The sequence below is a fragment of the Macrotis lagotis genome, chromosome X (assembly GCF_037893015.1).
Source record: "Macrotis lagotis isolate mMagLag1 chromosome X, bilby.v1.9.chrom.fasta, whole genome shotgun sequence".
Lineage (NCBI taxonomy): Eukaryota > Metazoa > Chordata > Mammalia > Peramelemorphia > Peramelidae > Macrotis > Macrotis lagotis.
The window spans coordinates 125,031,488-125,050,647 of record NC_133666.1 but is presented as its reverse complement, the minus strand read 5'-3'; the positions used below and the strand labels follow the sequence as shown (position 1 = coordinate 125,050,647).

The following is a 19,160-nucleotide window of genomic DNA, read 5'->3' as shown; positions in this document are numbered from 1 at the left end:
AAAATTTCAATTTTATTTTATTTTCAATTCCTAATTCTCTCTTCTGCACCCCATCCATTGAGAAAGAAAAAAAAATCTATTACAAATATGGATAGTCATTTAAAACAAATTCCCACATTGGCTATGTTTTTTAAAAAAATAAGGAAAGAAAAAATATGCTTCAGTTTGGACTAAGTTCATCACTTATCCATGTGGATGTAGATAGTATGTTTCTTCATTAAGCACTTTGGAACTGTACTTTGGTCATTGTGATGATCAGAGTTATTAAGTTTCTCAAAACTGATTACTTAAAATATTGCTGTCAATATAGAAATTGTTCTGGTTCTGTTCATCTCACTTTGGATCAATTCATACAAATCTTTCCAGGTTTTTCTGATACCATCTTTTTTCATTTCTTCATTCCTTATTGCTCAATAGTATTTCATAGACTTGTTCAGCCATTCCTCAACTGATGGTCATCCCTTCAATTTTCTTTTTTTTTTAATCCCCTCATTTTCAATTTCTTTACAAAAAAAAGCTGCTATAAAAACTATTGTAAATATGGGTCTTTTTTCCTTTCTTTGATCTCTTTGAGGTATTATAGAATTGTGCAAAGGATATATACAATTTAATAATTTGATAACTTTTAAGACATTATTCCAATTTGCTTTCCAGAATAGTTGGACCAATTTATAGTTCCTCCAGCAAGGCATTAGTGGATCCCTTTTTGTTCAGCTGCTCCTGCATTTGTCATTTTTGTCTTGTTAACTAACCTGACAGGTAAAAGGTGATACCTTGGAGTTAGCTGAAATTTCTCTAATTATTTATTAGTGACAAAACATTTGCATTTTAAAAAATAGTTATGGGGCAGCTAGGTATTGAAATCCAGTTTCAGATATTTGATACTTTTACTGTGTGACCTTAGACAAGTCATTTGACCCCATAGTCCCATAAAAACAATATCTATCTATCTATCTATCTATCTATCTATCTATCTAGATATAGACATATAGATATAGACAGATAGATAGGTCTATTGATAACTTAGATTCTTTTATCTGAAAACTGTCTATTAATATCTTTAACCACTTACCATTGGGGAATGGTTCTTTTTCCTGTAAATTTGATTTAATTTATTATATCATTAAAAGATACCTTTTTTAGAGAAACTAGCTACAATGATGACCCCCCCCCCAATTTCCTACATTCCTACTAATTTTAGTTCATTGTCTTTGGGCAAAAACTTTAAATTTTATATAATCAAAACTATCTGTTTTACTTCCTATGGACTCTTTTAGATTTATTTTCTATTGTTTGGCCATGAACTCTTCCCCTATCTATAGATAGATTCTTATCTGTTAATATTCTACAGCTTTGTGTTTTGTTTTATTTGTGTTCTTAATGCTTCAGAGATATAGGAAAATCATCCCTCCAAGCTGTGTTTATTATTTTACAAAGAAAGGAAAATGAAATAACATCTTTGGGAATTCAGAGTAGACTGAAGATATGTTTCATGGACTGATTCAAAGAGATTTTAGGATGTAATCTAATCAATAGCTTAAAATTGTAAATGATGTCTGTAGAAAAACATATTTTTAGTTTAATAGTTAATAGTTTAATAGGTGGTTCAGTGAAATTTAATAGGTAATTCAATGAAAACCTAGGTAGGATTTAAAAAATTTTATTATTATAAACAAACAACACATGGGAGGCATTATTGAGGAATTCCACTTAAGTTGGTGGATTTTTGATTATTGACATTTAAAAAAATCACATTTCCTTGACTTTATTCTTTTTGGTTAACGTTTTGTATCTGGCTAGAGAATAGTCACTTTCATGTTTTGTTTCTTTTGTGCTAATGATATAAATCTAAGACTTCTGTTTCTAAGATTTTTGAGGAAAGTTGAACCTTATTCCAATAAAACTCTTTTTTTGTTGTTGAAGTAATCTTTACTTTTATTATTTTTAGATTAGATAAAAAGTTTTCAATGGAAGAGGAAAGTTTTAGGTCCAGTTCTAAAATTATTTCATTCCTTCCTTTAAACTGTGATTCTTAGTCTTTAAAGAAGCACATCATTACTTGAGGAATTATTTCGAAGTTTGGAATTAATTTTTGCAAAGTGCTGAGCTAAGTAAAATGGCTCTTGGTGTTTAAAAACATGCTCAGTTTCTAAAGGGGTCTTTCACTGAAGGATTCCTATTGATAAAGGGATTGCACATCTTTTGGCAGGACTGTACCATCAATGAACCTTTCTAAGCAGATGGGAACTCCTCAGGAAGATTGCGCAGCTTTCCCCAGGACACTACTGGAGTGCACTTTGGGCAGAATTTTTCTTCTAATAATTGAAGCCCATTTCCTTTTGCTTCATTCTCAGAGAAATTCATGACCATTTCCCCAACAAAATCCTTCATATCCTCTTCCCTCCTAAAACACCTTTAGAGCGAGCCTTTTCTAAGTGTGTGCTGTGTGTAAGACGCTACGGCTAAGCCCTGGGCGTTCGGAGAACGGCAAAAAGATGGTCTCTGGCCCAAAGTCTGCATTCCTATCAGGCCACCTTCACCACCTCCCCCACCCCATGCCTCTAACGTGGTTCTGCGGGGGGGGGCTTCCTTCCCACCCCCAGGCTCCGCGGCCCTCCCCTTCCCTCCACAGGGTTTAGAGCGCGCCAGTGCGGCTGCGCAACGCCCCCTGGTGGCGCAGCCTCGGCTCGCCTCAGCTCGCGCTCACGGAGCATGCTCCGTGGCCGCCTCCGCCACGCGACCCGGAAGCGTTCGAAGCTGTGGGTGGAGCTGGGGCGGCCGAGGGGGCGGGGTTTGGGGTAGAGGATCGGCCGGGGCTCTCGAGAGGAAGTCGCCTCTCCTTCTCTCCGCTCCCCCTCCCCCAGGCATGGAGCCCCGACCCGGGACTGCGAGCCCCCGAGGCAGAGCCTCGAAGAAAGGCCCCTCCAAGAAAGGTGACGAGGCAGGTGAGAGGGCCCGGAAGCCTCGCCGGCCTCTGCCGGCCAACTCCCCGCCCGGGCACCCAGAGCGCGGCTCGCCTCGCCTCGGCCCGGGCCACGCAGCCCCCAGGTGCCCAGCGGGTGGTGAGGCGGGAGGCCCTGACGGCGGAGGGAGACCAAGTACAAACAGCTGCGTACACCCGGGGAGAAGGCAGCGCCGGGGTGGGAGACGCCTGGCTCCGATTCAGTAAAGGTGGCGCGGTGGAGAGAGCACCCGCCTTGGAGTCAGGAGGACCCCAGTTCAAATCCGACCTCAACACCTCATAATTCCCTAGCTGTGTGGCCTTGGGCAAGCCACTGAACCCCATTGCCTTGCAAAAACTTAAAAAAAGCTCCTTCCTTCTCAGTGTTTTGGGCCAGGAATTTTGGGAGAAGTTACTAATAGCTGACTGCGGGCTTCATTGCTTTATTTAGTCCAATATGACCACACTGGTAAACAAGTGTTTTTCTAAGCCCCATTTTAAAGAAGAGAAAACTGAGGTGCAGAGAAGTTAAGGCCTTGTCCAAGACAGGATTAAAATGCTGTCTTTTTGACACCAAGTCCAGCATTTTATATTCTGTGCCACAAAACTTCTCCAAGATCATGTCTTCAGAGTCTAGATTCTGATCTGTAATTTAAGATGTATGTTTATGAATATTAATAATTTTTAAAATTTTACTTAGGCAGAAGGACACTAAATTGTGGCAAATATTAAATAATAGATTTTTCACAGTTATAGATTTCCTGGACTCTATGAAGGGAGTTCTACCATCCTTCCTTTCCTTTGCCCTCTTTGGTGATCACTGCTCAGAGATTTCTCAGCGAGTAGTTAGTGATAATGAATTGCTGGTTAGGGTGAGCATTTACATCCAGAGGCTGAGACCCTCCCTTTGATGGTGAGAGTAAAATTAAATGAAGGGCTATCAATTTATTAACCATTGATCAACTCTGAGTTTTTACCTCTACAGAGAAGATTGCCACATCATATTTGAGTATTTCATATCTCTTAAGTGACACTTTAGGGAGGTGGAAGCTGAAGAAAGCATAGTATTTAACCAACTGAAAAGTCTTATTTTTTTTAATTCCAAAATAAAATATAAGTAATCAGAGAAGGTTCTAAAAAATAGCAATTAATATTATATATGAAATATTGGAAAGAGAATTACCCTGAGAACAATAACTGTCAAAAGCATTTTCCCTGAGAAAGTACTTGATGGCCCAGGCTTTTTAGCATGATGTTTTCAGCCATATTATCAGTCACCTTCTCTAAGGATGAGCATGGTATGGTATGGTATCAAGGTCAGCTACTATGGCAAATTCTTCAACTTGAAAAGGCTACAAGCCAACACCAAAGTGGAGGGAGTGTTGGTGCATGATTTTGTTTGCAGATGATTGTGCACTCAGTGCAGCCTCTGAAGCTGAGATGTAACAAAGTATGGATCAATTCTCTGCTGGTTGTGCTAATTTTGGCCTAATAATTAACACCAAGGAAACACAGGTGTCCATCATCCACACCATATCATCCATACATGGAACCTTTGATTACAGCAAATGGAGAAGTTTTGAATACTGTGGACAAGTTCACTTAGCAGTGTTCTTTCCAGGGAGGTACACATAACAAAGGTTGATATGCACATTAACAGAGCTAGCTCAATTTTGGGGAGGCTGTGAAAGAAAGTATGGGAGAGAAGAAATATTAGACTGGCTACCAGACTGAAGGCCTAGAGACGTTGGGCTGACCTCATTGCTATATGCCTGTGAAATCTGGACAGTCTACCAGCACCATGTCAGGAAACTGAATCACTTACATTTAAATTGCCTTAGGAAGATTCTGAAGATCACTTGGCAGAAGATACCAGACATTGAGGTCCTTTCTTGAGCTAAACTGCCTAGCATTCCAACATTACTTCAGTGAGTGTAAACTATGATGGGCAGGACACTTTGTTAGAATGCCAGGATGCTTGCCAAAAAAACAAAACAAAACACTTCTATGGAGAACTCACACAGGGCAATCGCTCACAAGGAGAACAGAAGAAGCAATACTGAGATAACCTGGATATCTCTTAAGAACTTTAGAATTGGAGCAAGGAGGGGCAGCCAGGTGGTACAATGGATAGAGCACCAGCCCTGGAGTCAGGTGTACCTGAGTTCAAATCCAGCTTCAGACACTTAATAATTATCTGGCTGTGTGGCCTAGGGCAAACCACTTAACTCCATTTGCCTTGCAAAAAAAAAAAAAAGAATTGGAGCAAGGAGCTACCCGGCAACTGCTTCCAGAGTGCTCAACCCACAGAAGGTAAAGGGATAGGGAGAGACTGTTGAGGTTTCTCCTATGCCCTTGGGACATATTCAGACCCTGGTTGCAGGGTCTGAACCTTATTGCTATAGAGCAGGGACTCTCCTCACAGCTCCAGGGCAGAGGGGTGAGCTTGTGATCATTCAGACCAAAACACAGGCCAGTCAGAGCCTCTCATAATACCTTAAAGGACTTGAGGTTCTTGTGGGTGTCCCAATAACACTCAAAAGCTTGGGAAGCACCCCAAAACCAGGGTACAGGCTGGGGAAATGAATAAACAGAAAAAAAGGAACCTGATTGTAGATAATTACTTTGGTCCCATGGAGGATCAGAACACATACTCAGCAGGTGACAAAGTCCAAGCCTTTGCATCTTAAACCTCCAAGAAATATGGGAGTTGGGTTCAGGCTATAATAGAACTCAGAACAGTTTTGAAGTAAGGGATGTAGAGGAAAAATTGGGAAGAGAGATGAGAGAGGTGCAGGAAAAACATGAAAACTAAATCAACAGCTTAGTCAAGGAGATCCAAAAAAATGCTGAAGAAAATAACATTAAAAACCAGTTTAGGTCAAATGGATAAAACAGTTCAAAAAGTTATTGCAGAGAAATAAAAAGCAGAATTGGCCAGATGGAAAAAAAGAGATAAGAAAGCTTTTTGAGAAAAACATATCCTTCAGATATAGAATGGAACTAAAGGAATTTAGCTGATGACTTTGTGAGGAATCAAGACACAATAATTCAACACCAAAAGAATGAAAAACTAGAAGAAAATGTGAAATATCTCACTGAAAAAAGCAGATCCAGAAAAGATAATTTAAAAATTATTGGGCTACCTTAAAGTCACGATTAGGAAAAGAGCCTTGACCTCATTTTAAAAGAATTTCTACAGGAAAATTGCCTTGGTGTCTTAGAAGCAGAGGGAAAAATAGAAATTGAGAGAGTACACCAATCTCCCCTGGAAAGAGATCTCCCCCTCAAAAAACAACAACCCCTAGGAATATTATAGCCAAGTTCAAGAGCTCCCCAAGTCAAAGAGAAAATATCACAAGCAGCCAGAAGGAAACAATTCAAATATTGTGGAGCTACAGTCAGGATTACCCAGGACTTAGCAGCACCTACATTAAGGGCTTGCAGGGTTTGGAATATAACATTCTGGAAGGCAAAAGAGCTTGGAATGCAACTGAGAATTAACTACCCAGCAAAACTGACCATCCTCTTCCAGGGGAAAAGATGGACTTTCAATAAAATAGGAATTTCAAATGTTCCTGTTGAAACAACCAGAGCTGAACAGAAATCTTGATCTTCAAGTACAGGACTCAGGTGAAGCATAGAGACACTGGACGAGAAGTGTAAACTTCGACGGACTTGATGATGAACTATGTGTATTCCTGCATGGAAAGATGATACTGATAATACTCATATGAACCTTCTCATTTAATAGAGCAGGTAGAAGGATATTTTATAGATGAGGCACAGGAGACAGATGAATTTGAAGTTATAATATATTGTAAAAATGGAGTCAATGGATGAAGGGGAAATGTACTTGGGAGTAAGAGAAAGGAGAGGTAGAATAGGCTAAGCTATTTCATGTAGCTTTTGCAATATTATTGAAGGGGGGGAAGGTGAGGGGGAATGAGGGAACCTTCATTCTCATCAGAAATGACTCAGGAGCTATATACACTCAATAGGGTATAGAAATCTAGAAGATAAAGGAGAGAAGGGGTACAGGGGAGGGTAAAGGCTATGTAGGTATAGATCATGGGAGAGGATAGTCTGATATAACATATTTTCTTTTTTACATTTTGCAAAGTGGTGGGATTGGGTGCATATCTGGGACCAAAGGGCTGGGTGGTTGCTGGGTCTCTGGGGTGGGATGTAGGCTTGGTGCCTCTTGGCCCCAGGTCCAGTGCTCTGTTTGCTGTTCCACTGGGCCACACAGTACACTATTGAAGAGGGATAGAGTGAAAGGAGAGAGAAAATATAATAAATGGTAGAGGCAGGAATGGATGGAAGAAATTAGTCAGCAATAGCAACTGTGGCAAAAATATGGAAGTGACTTTTCTGATGGACTTATGATAAAGAAAGTGATCCACCTCAAGGACAGAGCTGATGGTATCGAAGCACAGACCAAAGCACATTTTTTTCTTCTTTCTTTCACTTTATTTCTCACAAGGTTTTTTATTTTTGTGGTGAGAGGGGGGATTATGTTTACTCTTACAACAAGACTATTTTAGTATTGTGTAAATAAATAAAAATGTAAATATTAAAAAATGTAGAAAGCAATAAAAAACAGTTAAAAAAGAACTTTAGAATTGATTGTTAAGCATGGAAACACAGGCACAGGACCACCCAACATGGTGTGCTCTCATCAGTGAGGGTGTTGCACTCTATGAGAGGGGCAGAATTGAAGCAGCTCAAAGGAAACATGATGTATGTAAGTTTAGAGAAGCCACCCCAGGTGTTCACATGGAATATTTGTGCCCAACCTGTGGTAGAGCATTCTGAGTTTGTATTAGGCCAATCAACCACAGACAAACTGTGATTTGTCTCAAACATAGTGATGTCACTTTAGTCATCTTTGATAACAAAGGACAAGAACCAACCAGCCAACCAACTTGAGGGATTGAAGTTTAAAAAAATAATTCTTTAATCCTTAAAATATCTATTATGAAGTTTATTTCCATAGAAAATAGATGTTAGTAGACATTTCTTTCTGTTTGAAGGGGTTTTGCCATCACCAATAAACCTTTCACAACATCCCCTGAGCACAACAGTGAAGACTTCTCTTAAAATGAGAGCCCAAGGACTAGGACTAATTATCTTCCAACATGGGCCCTATCTCCAGATTTTCAACCTTGTGGAGGAAGGAACAGCTGCCAAGGATGGAAGACTAAAGCCAGGTGATCAGTTAGATACCAGCTGTTATAGCTTAATTTATATTATAAACATTATGTAGATTAATTTATACATTAACATCTTAATTCCCCTAAAAATTAAATTCCATTCCATATGCTAGCCATACTGTGTTATATCCATATTCTTTACCCTTTTTTTTTTGAGCTTTTCATGTGACTCTTGAGTCTCCTATTTGAAGTCCAAATTTTCTATTTGGCTCTGGTCTTTTCATCAGGAAAAGTTAGAAGTCTCCTATTTCGTTAAATCCATCTTTTTCTCTAGAAGAGAAGGCTCAGTTTTGCCAGATAGTGAATTCTTGGCTGCATTCCAACCTCCCTTGCTCTTCAGAATATTGCACTCCAGGCCTTTTGATCCCTTAATATTGATGCAGCCAGGTCCTGAGTAATCCTTACTGTGGCTTCTTGGTATCTAAATTGTTTCTTTCTGGCAGCTTGCAGTGTTTTGTCTTTTATCTGATAGTTCTGGAATTTGGCTACATTATTTCTTGTTGTTTACGTTTTGGGATTCCTTTCTGGAGGGGATCAATGTATTCTTTCAATCACTATTTTGTCCTCTGGGTCATGACGTCAGGGCAATTTTCCATCACTAAATCCTATAATATTGAGCCCAGGCTTTTTTTCCCTCTTCATTATTTTCAGGAAGCCCAGTGACTGTTGTCTCTCCTGGATTTAATCTCGAGGTCACTGGTTTTGCCAATGAGATATTTTACATTTTCTTCTATTCAATTTTTTTGGTTTTGTTGAACAGATTCCTGTTGTCTCATGAAGTCATTAGTTTCTACAGATTCTATTTTTTTTTTAAGAGAAGAATTTTCTTCATTTACCTTCTGCAACTCCTTTTCTACTTGGTCAATTCTATTTTCGAAGGAGTTTTCCATTTGCGCAGTTGAGGTTTTGAGAGAATTATTTTCTTTTTTGCATTTGTCCAGTTGTATTTTCTAGGGATTTGTTTTTTTGTTGTGAGAATTCTTCCAATTGATTTTTAAATTTCTTCTTGATTTCTTCTTGGAAGTCTTTCTGGGCTGGAGACCAATTCATATTCTCAAAAGTTCTAGATCTTTCTGAGTTAGGATCTTTGCTTTCAATGTAGTTTTCTATCCCCCCCCTTCTGCTGACTTTTCCTCATTTTCCCAAGATCTTGTGTTGGGGGAGGGGCTGGTTCACAGACCTTTAGCGTTGAAATCTCTAGAGGCTTAGCTCACTGGGTTTAGTAACTTCAAGTGGGCTGGCCAGTAGAGTATGCTGGTCACTCTCTCTGGAGTCTTTGTGACCTTGATTTGAGGCCCACTCCCTAGACCTGGAGGGGTTGGGGGGAATACAGCTGGATACTGTTATCCTTGAACAATGTGGTCTGCACCTTGGGGCTAGATAGTTAATCTCCTTATTCTACTGAGGGAGCTCTGCAGCCCATGCCTGCACCTGGGGGGATGCGAGGGCTGTTACTGTGTTTGTTCTAGGAAGAGGACTCTGCTTAAAGTATAGAGCATGGGCCCTGGTCCTTCAGGCTAATTAAGCCAAGCAGAGCAGATTGATTTCCAGCCATACTCTGCAACTTTCTGTGCTGGAACCCCACCCCCTCCAGAGGAGCTCCCCCAGCTGCCACTCATTGTGGCAGCCTCCACCGCTGTTCTTGGGTTGGTCCTTGGGCTTTACCCCCTGCCCCTGGACTGCTCTTTGTTCTCTGCCCCCAGCTCACCCATGCACTCTGAGACAGACCTTGTTGGGAAATGTTCTTCAACTAGCTTCTCATTCTGGGTTTTGTCGATGGAATTTCTGTTAAGAGGCTTAATTCATATTAGTTCTGAGAGAAAGCCAGGAGACCTTAACACAGTGCCTGGCTTCTCTCTGCCATCTTGGCCGGAAGTCCTGTTATGTCCATTCTGATAAGTTGATCAAATGCTCTTTGTCTTGATTGTTCTGATTGTATTTCTATGTGTGTTTTCTCTTTAGAAGAGGAAAGAAATGTTTTGAATTAAGTCCAACAAGTATTTATTAATTACCAATTGTGGAAGTTAAAATGAAATATAAGAATGCCTCTGCCTTTAAAGAAATTAAAATCTTATTGAGGAGACAACAGTTTATCCAGCTACAGTGATTAGAAATAATATCTACTTTCATATTTCCAGAAGGCAGTTGGTAATAAGAGATTAGAGGTCTGGAAAGAAATTAGATAAGAGAATCATCTGCATAGAGATTCATGGAGGTGCTGAGAGCACAAAGACAAAAATGAGACCATCTCTGCTCTTGAGGATCTTATTTACATTTCACTGGAGGATATATCTTGTACACAGATAGCATATTTGAGGGGACAGAGAAACACTTAACTGGACAAAATCAGGAAAGGTTAAAGGCACAGATAAGAAATGGAATGTTATTTACAGGCAACAGTTAGCTGGCATATTAATCTAAAATGATATATCATTAGCTTGAAAAAATTGGTTGGAACCAGATTATGAAGGATTTTAAATGCCGAAGAGGAATTTGTATTCTAGAGTCATCAGGGACTCAAGAAGCTTCAGGAACATGACATGGTTGATCTCTGCTTTAGGAGTATCAGTTTAGCAACTGTGTGGGAAAGATATTGAAGAAGAAAGAAGTTGGAGTTGAGATAAGTTAGGAATCTCTTTCAATTGTCTGGTCTAGAGGACTTGAACTGGTGGTTGAACTGGGGTTATTGAATAGAGAACTGATTTAAGATTATTAGAGTTAGCATCAGTGTCTTAGCAATGTGACATATGAAAAGTTTGGGAGACAGTTTCTGAGTAATTAATCATTTTATTAATTATTTCTTGCAGATAATTAATAAAAGGGTAAAGTGACACTTTCAAATACCAAAGATAGACCATGGCAGCTTTTTCATGCTTATATGCCTTGGAAGAGTGGGTATTCCTGATAGGCAGCAATTCATTCTGATTTGTTAACAATTAATGAGAATGAACATTATTAATTAATAATAATAATAATAATAATAATAATAATAATAATAAATATTCCATTTAGATAAGATGGTCTAGGAGTGGTAAATTTTTGGTAGAGGTTAGAGATTTCCTTGAAAGTTGTCCTTGGTTATTAAAGAGGACCATGACATCAGAGACATGATGCCATCACATGCAAATGAATTGGATTTAAGTGAGGGAGGGCTGTACAAAGTCACCAGCCTCACTTTATCCTTAGGAGCCATCTTAGTCCAGTGGCCAGATGTGGATTAGGATGACTTGAGATGGCCTTGGACAGTGGGAGACCTAAACCTTTTTAAGGCTAAGGTTTTTAACAGGTCTTAGTTTGAGACAATGCCTGCCCATTCAGTGATTAAGAGTAGGTAAGAAAGGCTAGACCTTGAACGAAGGAAAAAAACAATAATTGATTATTTAATATAAGAGAAAAATAAGTCATTTCAGCAACACATGTCCCAAAAAGGAGTTTGTGATATTAGAGGCAGTAGAATGCACTGGGAGTTTTTGAGCAGGAGAGTAACATGGTCAGACCTGTGCTTTTAGAAATCATTTTACAACTGTGGGAGAATGGATTGGAGAGCTGTTAGATGTCAAAAACCTGTACCCAGACCTAGAGGCAAAAGCTGAGGCCTGGATAGAATGATAGTTGAGTCTGGATCTTGGGAAAGGGGAGAACAATAAGCTGGAGTTTTAGGGAAAGGCTTTATCTAAGGAGAAAGTTTTGAGCCAAGCTTTGAAGGTTACATTAGATAGGAAAAGAAGGGAAAGGGCATTCCAGGAGGAAGGAAGAGTGTTAGCAAAGACAAGAGACTAAGCAGAGGTTCTTCACTTGGAGTCTGTAAAAAAAGATTTTTTGATAACTATTTTTCAACATTATTGATTTCCCTTGTAATTCTTTGTATTTATACATTTAAATACCTTCTGAGAAGTACTACTAGATGGTGCAGTGGATAGAGCCCTGGCCTTAGAGGGAAAAAGAGTTACCAGAGTTTTTAAAAAGGTGTGACATGATTAGACTTGTGTTTCAGGAGTATCACTTTGGCAGCTGTGTGGAGACTTCATTAGAAAGACTGGAGGGGAGGGAGAGAAAAAAGAGAGAGGGAAGAGGTCCTAGGCAAAGCATTGGGGGTATGCCCACAGTTTGAGGGTGGGATGTAAAGATCCTACAAAGAAAACCAAGTAGACAAGAGAGCCCAAAGAAGCAATGTCTTGAAAACCTTAGAGGAGAGAAAACCTAGCACAGGATGGTCAGTAATATCAGATACTGCAGAGAGGTCTAGCAGAATGAGGATTAAGGAAAAAAGACATCACTTAATGCAAATATTATTCTACATATGAAAAAAAATTTCAGAGAAATCTAGGAAGATTTATATGAATTGATACAGAATGATCAGTTATTACAGCATTATAAAGACTAGGAATTTCTGGTGTTCCAGAGGATCAGTGATGAAATATGCTACCCACATCCTAAGAGAGAGCTGATAGACTCAGGCAGAATAAGACATACATTTTCCAACATGGCCAGTATAGGTGGGAATTCATTTTGCTGAGGGGAGGGGGGGTGGGAAGGAAGAGTGGAAGGAAATTTTCTAACTTAAAAATATTCTTAGGCATATGAATGAATGTTGAAAAACTTTCATAACATGCATTTGGAAAAATAAAATATCAATTTAAAGAAAAGGGGGCTCGCTCAGGATCACAAAAAATATGCACAGAATAGAAGCTCAGAAAAGAATTATGCAGGACATCTTTGTTCAATATTTTTTCTTCCAGTTACTATTGCTAACTGTATTTCCTGCTATCCCATTCTCCTTCCCTCCTTTTATTCTATTCTCTCTCTTTCGTGCTGTCCTTCCTCAAAAGTGTTTTGCATCTGACTTCTCCCTCTCACAATCTTGCCTCCCTTATATCACTATGCTCCCACCCCCTTTCTCCCATCTCTTTCCTCTTCTATTTTCCTCTAGGGTAAGACAGATTTCTATACCCAATTGAGTATGTATGATAGTCCCTCTCTGAGCAAATTCCAATGAGTAGGGCTCACTCACTACCCCCCCCCCCACTTACCCCCTCTTCCTCTCCCCCTGCGAAAGCTTTTTTCTTGCCTCTTTTATGTGAAAACTTATCCCATTCTACCTCTCCCTTTAAGCAGGACAGCTTTGAAAGTTATATGTTGAATATATTACACAGTTAAAAAGAAAACCTATACACAAAAGATTTGCAGTTTCATATACAATCCTCTTTTTCTCTACTACTGTATATATGGAAATGTCCATTTTAACTTAAGTTCAGAATAAAAATCTATTTGAAAGAGAACTTTAAAAGCAATTTTAGCAAAGAAACAAGATCAGAAGCCAGACTGCCAGGGTTGAGAAATAAGTTGAGATAATAAGAGTACAAACTATTTCTAGGAGTTTGGCTGTGGAACGAAAGAAAGATGTAGACAATAACTGGAGGTAATGTAGGGTCCCAAACTGATTTTTCTAAGTTGCTGATATTTTAAAAACTTTTCTTTCAGGTGATGTTCTGATTTCAATTGGTCATTCAAATGTGTTAGGATATACACTTCGAGAATTTTTACAGCTTTTGCACCATATCCCCATAGGTGCAATACTCCAAATCAGAGTTTACCGAGATTTTATTGACATACCACCAGAATGGCAAAACATAGATGACTTTATCCCTGAGACTAAGCCTGTGGTAGTAACAGCTCAGTAAGTGGTTGTTTTATTTTTGGTTTTGCTTTTACATTTTTTATTTTGGTATAAATGTATCATATGGTGAAATATATTTATATAGATAAAATGTGATCCATATATAAAGCTAGAGTAGATCAGATGGGTAGAAAGGATATTGGTGATAATTACAATTTACAAAATTTTTGAGACATATTTCTAAAATTATTCTAGTGTGCAAGATTGTTAGAAAATTGCATTTTTCCCCCTCAACAGATTCATTCAAGTATTTCCCTAATTTCACTAATCAAAGAACCTTTTTTTCCTAATTTCCTCCAGTTATTTTTTTTCAGGATTTTTTTTTTTTGCAAGGCAATGGGGTTAAGTGGCTTGCTCAAGGCCACACAACTAGGTAATTATTCAGAGGCTAGATTTGAACTCGGGTACTCCTGACTCCAGGGCTGGTGCTCTATCTACTGTGTCACCTAGCTGCCCCAATTTTTTTTTTAATGTTGCTGTTATATCTGGCACTCATGTACAACTCATACTTTATAGTGCTTTAAGGCTTATGAGAACTTTTTACATTAACCCTATTTGACAGTATTATAGCTCCTTCCTTTAAAAGGGAAAGGAATCGAGGGTCAGGAAGGTTAAGCAGCTATAGTCACATTGATAGTTCTAGAGATCAGTATGCTTTCCCTGATATCATGCTACTTGTCTATAAGGCTCTTCTCAAGTATTAAGAATGAGAAGTGACTTAGGGACATTAAATTAAATCAATACAATTGAAAATGTTGCAACTGAGAGGATAGGATGAGCTTGTGAATACTTTAGGTTCTAAGATTTTTTTGAAGTCAAGCAGAGCAGAGCAGAGCAGAGCAGAGCAGAGCAGAGCAGATTAGATTGATTTCCAGCCAGGTCATTGGCTAGGTTATTGACCTAAACTAACAATAGTAAGACTGCCATAAGGACAATTTTGCTCCATTAGCATAGTTTAAAGTTGGTAGTTTTATTATGCAGCTATCTAATTAAATCCTTTTGAACAAAAGAAGTTTACAGTAATCCAAGGACTGACTAGAAATTTAGTGATCATAATAGCAATTGAAAACACAGAACACACTGGAGTTCACTCTTCAAAAATACATGTTAACCCATCTGGGTGGTAGCTGGACTACATGTGATTAGGGCTAGACAGTCAATTGTGTGTGTGAGAAGGAATCTTAAGAGAGGTACAAATGTCATGAAAACAGGACTGAAAACATAAAATTATATTCAAATGAAGGGAAAATCAATAAAGACAAGTTACAGAAAAGTTATTGGAGGTCCTTATTTAAAACAAAATGAAATAAAGCAAAGATGTTTTCTTTGAGTAGCACAGAGGGCCTTTGGATGAACAGTGGGGAAAGCAATATATAGAAAGACAAGACTAAATATATCATTATGACAAATATACTTCTCTGCCATTTTGAAGGTACTTTCATTTGAATCCCCAGTAGGTACAGTTGCTTTGTGATAAAATTTCACTTTAGCTTTTGTGAATAGTGCAAAGTATTTTAAAGTCTAAAGATCAAGTTACCAAAAATTTTTTAAAGGGAAGTCAGTGCAGATGTAGGACAATTCATTTAAGAATTTTTAAAATGCTGCAAATCTTAAGATCCACTTCATTATTTGTTTTTTCCATTTTAGCACATCAAAGAAATATGAGGAGGAGAAAGATACATCTTTCTCAAGTAGTGAGGATGATGACGTAGACATAGATAAACGATTTAAGTACTATAAGTCTCCACTGTCATTTTGGCATCATTCTACAAGGAAGCTGTCATCAATCTCCACAGAATGGCATGGATATAAAAAAAAGAATCATATGTTTACTGTGGGAGAAGACATAGGATGTGATGTTATGATTCATAAGGATTCTGCTGAGCGGTATATGGATGTTCCAAAAGACTTTAGAGCACCTTCCCCATATTGGACAATGGTAAAACAAGTCAGTGACATTTCTTCTTCTTCTTCTTCTACATCAGATGCTTTTTGGCTTGAAGACTGTGCCTATGCCCAAAAGGAAAAAGACCAACATCTTACAGCTTAGGAAGTTCATCTGATTCCTATACTATCAAAGTGAGCATCATCATATATAGATTTTATAAAAGGATGCATTCCTCCTACTTGAACATGTAGAAGTAGTTGTCTAAAAGCATGGACCTTTTTTTAGGTGATATCAAAACAATCATAACTAGCTCTGCAACTTCATTCCAAAAGAGCAACACAATCCAGAATACTGTACACACTTTGACCCCCTGTCTGGAGAGAACAAATCATTGCATATGAACATACTATGGGATTTTAGTGGCAGAATGAAGTATCAGGAAGTCAAAAAATTGATCTTCACTTCTTAAGGTAAATAGAACTTTGGCTTAAGTGTAATAAGAATATAACTTCCACATTTTATAATTACGAAAGATAAATTCTAGGATGCTCATTTACTTAAAAAGTTATTACTTTTAAAAGGGTTCTCTTAGATTATGTGATCTACTGTATTCTTCGGAGAAGAGAGACTTGGTGAAGAACACTAAAGATGAACTGTAATCTAAGTCATTTAGAAAACAGAACTTTTAGATATTCAATTTATGCAGTCTTTCTTAAATGTATCTACCATGGAGAGAGAAATCTAATCATTTAATTTTACCACATAACTACTATGGATTACTTATATTCTATAACAATTCTGCAATATTGAACTGTTTGCCCTACCAAATTTCTAATAACTGTTTTTTCAAAAAATATTTTTTATCAGTTATTCCCCCCACCCTGAAGTGAGAAAGAAAAAACAATTGTATCTGAAACAAATTCAATATTCCAAACTTCATCTCCTTGCCTAGAATGTTTTTGGAAACTTTATTGATATTTTAATAAGTTTGGCTATAGTTTTCTTGGTTCTGCTTTTTCAAATAGTTCTGTTTCCTCTAATTTTCTCATCTTATTTTTTAAGTGCACAATTATATTCCATAGTTTTTCAGCAATTCCCTTATACTAATTTTGATTCCAGTTCTTTGGTTTCACAAAAGACCTGATCCTTGGCTTTGGGGTGCTTAGTTACTTCTTAGATAATTTCAAATCGAAAGTCACAATGACTGAACCACTTTACAACTCCAGTAAGTATCCCTGAGTGTACCTATTTTATCTTCAGTCTTTCTACCTTAACCATGTACTTTTCCTATACTTAGTGATTTGGAGATAGTTATTTTCTTATGATAATTTGTGATTTGCAGTTTTTTGATTCTTTTTTTTTAAAGTTTTTGCAAGGCAATGGGGTTAAGTGGCTTGCCCAAGGCCACGAAGCTAGGTAATATATTAAGTTTCTGATGCCAGATTTGAACTCAGGTACTCCTGACTCCAGGGCTGGTGCTCTATCCATTGCTCCACCTAGTTGCCCCAATTTGCACTTTTTTGAGAAAACTTCTTAAATGCTCGAGTTATTTTGTTTTTGTTTTTTTAGTTTTTTGCAAGGCAATGGGGTTAGGTGGCTTGAGTTATTTTGAGAACGGCTCTCGATGCTAATATATTTGTGTAATTTCTGTATTTTGGATTTGATTTTATTTATGCAAAAGCTTTAAAATCTCATGTAGTCAAACCTGCCTTTCTTTTATGATCTCCTTGTTTGGATTTAAATATACCACCTCCCTACTCCCTCTAATAGTTGTGAAAGGCATTTGAATTAGTTCTAACTTTTTTTCTGAATATTTTATATTGAGGGTGTCAAATATTGGACAAAATCTAATTTATTTCATATTGTATTGCTTTCTAGTTTGCTTGACAGTCCTTATCAATAAAGGAATCATTCAGTGAACCCAAGAATATAAATTAGGGTTGAAAGGTGGGGCTTCTCTTTTTATTTGCTTGTTCTTTTGTTGTTTTTTTTTTGCTTAAAATAATCAGTTTCATTGATGTTACTTTTCTGTGTTTACAAACAATGCCTGATGGTCTGAAATCTGAGCGATTGATCAGCCCTCCTCAGTGCAAAGAAAAATTCAGGGGGGGAAAAAAGAGCAAAACATTTTAAATAAAATGTTTTTATTGACTTTACTCTAGACCAGGTGGAATTTGTCTGCACTTCGGTTTTTCCATTTTTTCCATTTATAAATAAAAAGATTCACGAATAGTGTTAACAAATTCTGGTCTTTCACCCAGGGCTTATTATTCTGCCAGTTTGTGTTGAGAAAGTTTTCTGTTTTCTTCCCAAAAAAGGTGCTTCATTTTTCTAATTCATCAAGGAATGGGGTATTGACCAGATTTCCACTTGCTGCCATTGACTTCTTGCCAGAAACAAACTTCTTTGCTGCCTGAAAAAGTTGATTGGAATAATAAAACATACATCACTACTTAAAACATTATGTTGCTCTATGAGCATGTTTGTTAAAAAGTGGAAATAAAATTTTACTAGAGAACTTCAATGCATATGAGCACTTATTACAGAGAAAGACTTTTACCAGTTCTTCAGAATGGAGTATAACAATCATCATGATGTGCCTGGCATTTGTTTTAATTTCTTTATAATCGCCCCCCTTCCATCATCTATAAGGTACTAGCTTATTCTTTCTTACACTGCAAAGAAATTCATAAAAAAAAGCTGTTTTTTTGTCTTTACTTTTGACCTTATTTGTCATATGAGAGAATAGTTGAAATAATCACAGCCTTTTCTTGAACATTTTTTAATTAGGCCAATCCCTAATGTGGGCCATGCACAAGGGATCTTTGTTGTGAGCATGCTACTACTACTAATGTCAGGATTTTACACATCTTTATTATAATTTGATATGATTGTATAAGCAACTATTTTACAAGAAAGCTATTGATCTAATTAATATGTAAACCAAAGAAATTAAAATTTTACAACCTAAAGGAACCCATTAAAAAAAAGTACCTCCTTTAATATAGGTGAAAAAGGTAAATCATATTTGTATGTCAAATCATGAAAACTTGAATGTAGAAATAATTATGAGGTTATTTTACTTACTGTTACAACATCAGCAGTAGCCACAGAGTCAATTGTTTGAAGAACAGATGATGGTGTGACATATGAACCAGATGCCAGAGCCTGGGACCCAATTTCATCCAGAAATCCCTCTCCAGATTCAATTAACATCAGGTACCCAGCTTTTAGTTTGTTCCTAGGCAATAAAATGTTCAGTGTTTAAGTGACAAATTTTCAACATAAAGATTTATCCTTTCTAAATAAAAGTTTATTATGCTTTTATTGTAAAGCTCCTCTATAGCTGTGTGCATGCCTTCAAAATCTTTATGGGACCATTGTTTTCTAGTCTATTTTCTTAATTTACCTAGCACTTATTATTTTTAATTTTTGAAA

General features: G+C 37.5%; 2 protein-coding genes across 6 annotated transcripts in view; one reads left to right on the top strand and one right to left on the bottom strand.

The window, feature by feature from the left end:
* Positions 1–2,768: 2,768 nt before the first annotated feature.
* PDZD9 (PDZ domain containing 9) lies at positions 2,769–18,240 on the top strand. 5 transcript variants are annotated; one of them, XM_074206759.1, is made up of 6 exons: positions 2,769–2,945; positions 7,978–8,154; positions 13,639–13,834; positions 15,482–16,192; positions 17,601–17,669; positions 18,041–18,240. In XM_074206759.1, exons 1-4 carry the CDS (start codon positions 2,867–2,869, stop codon positions 15,882–15,884), a joined length of 855 nt encoding a protein of 284 aa, XP_074062860.1. In that variant the 5' UTR covers positions 2,769–2,866; the 3' UTR covers positions 15,885–16,192; positions 17,601–17,669; positions 18,041–18,240. The 5 variants fall into 5 exon arrangements, with proteins under 5 accessions (XP_074062860.1, XP_074062861.1, XP_074062859.1 ...); XM_074206760.1 differs by lacking the exon at positions 17,601–17,669 and having other exon boundaries at positions 13,726–13,834; XM_074206758.1 differs by lacking the exon at positions 17,601–17,669.
* UQCRC2 (ubiquinol-cytochrome c reductase core protein 2) overlaps positions 17,850–19,160 on the bottom strand; it is a 21,762-nt gene continuing 20,451 nt past the window's right edge. Inside the window, exons 13-14 of the mRNA XM_074206757.1 lie at positions 18,810–18,963; positions 17,850–18,135 (exon numbers count right to left, since the gene is read on the bottom strand). Coding sequence (XP_074062858.1) covers positions 18,046–18,135; positions 18,810–18,963 — 244 coding nt within the window. The 3' untranslated portion in view covers positions 17,850–18,045. The remainder of the gene's footprint in view (positions 18,136–18,809; positions 18,964–19,160) is intronic.

What these genes read in the sequence shown, in the direction of transcription:
- PDZD9 (XM_074206758.1), top strand. Translation starts at nt 2,867, where the DNA reads ATGGAGCCCCGACCCGGGACTGCGAGCCCCCGAGGCAGAGCCTCGAAG. An exon ending in CAAGAAAGGTGACGAGGCAG is followed by an intron (nt 2,946 to 7,977) that starts GTGAGAGGGCCC and finishes TTCTGTTTGAAG; the next exon opens with GGGTTTTGCCATCACCAATA. An exon ending in GGATGGAAGACTAAAGCCAG is followed by an intron (nt 8,155 to 13,638) that starts GTGATCAGTTAG and finishes CTTTTCTTTCAG; the next exon opens with GTGATGTTCTGATTTCAATT.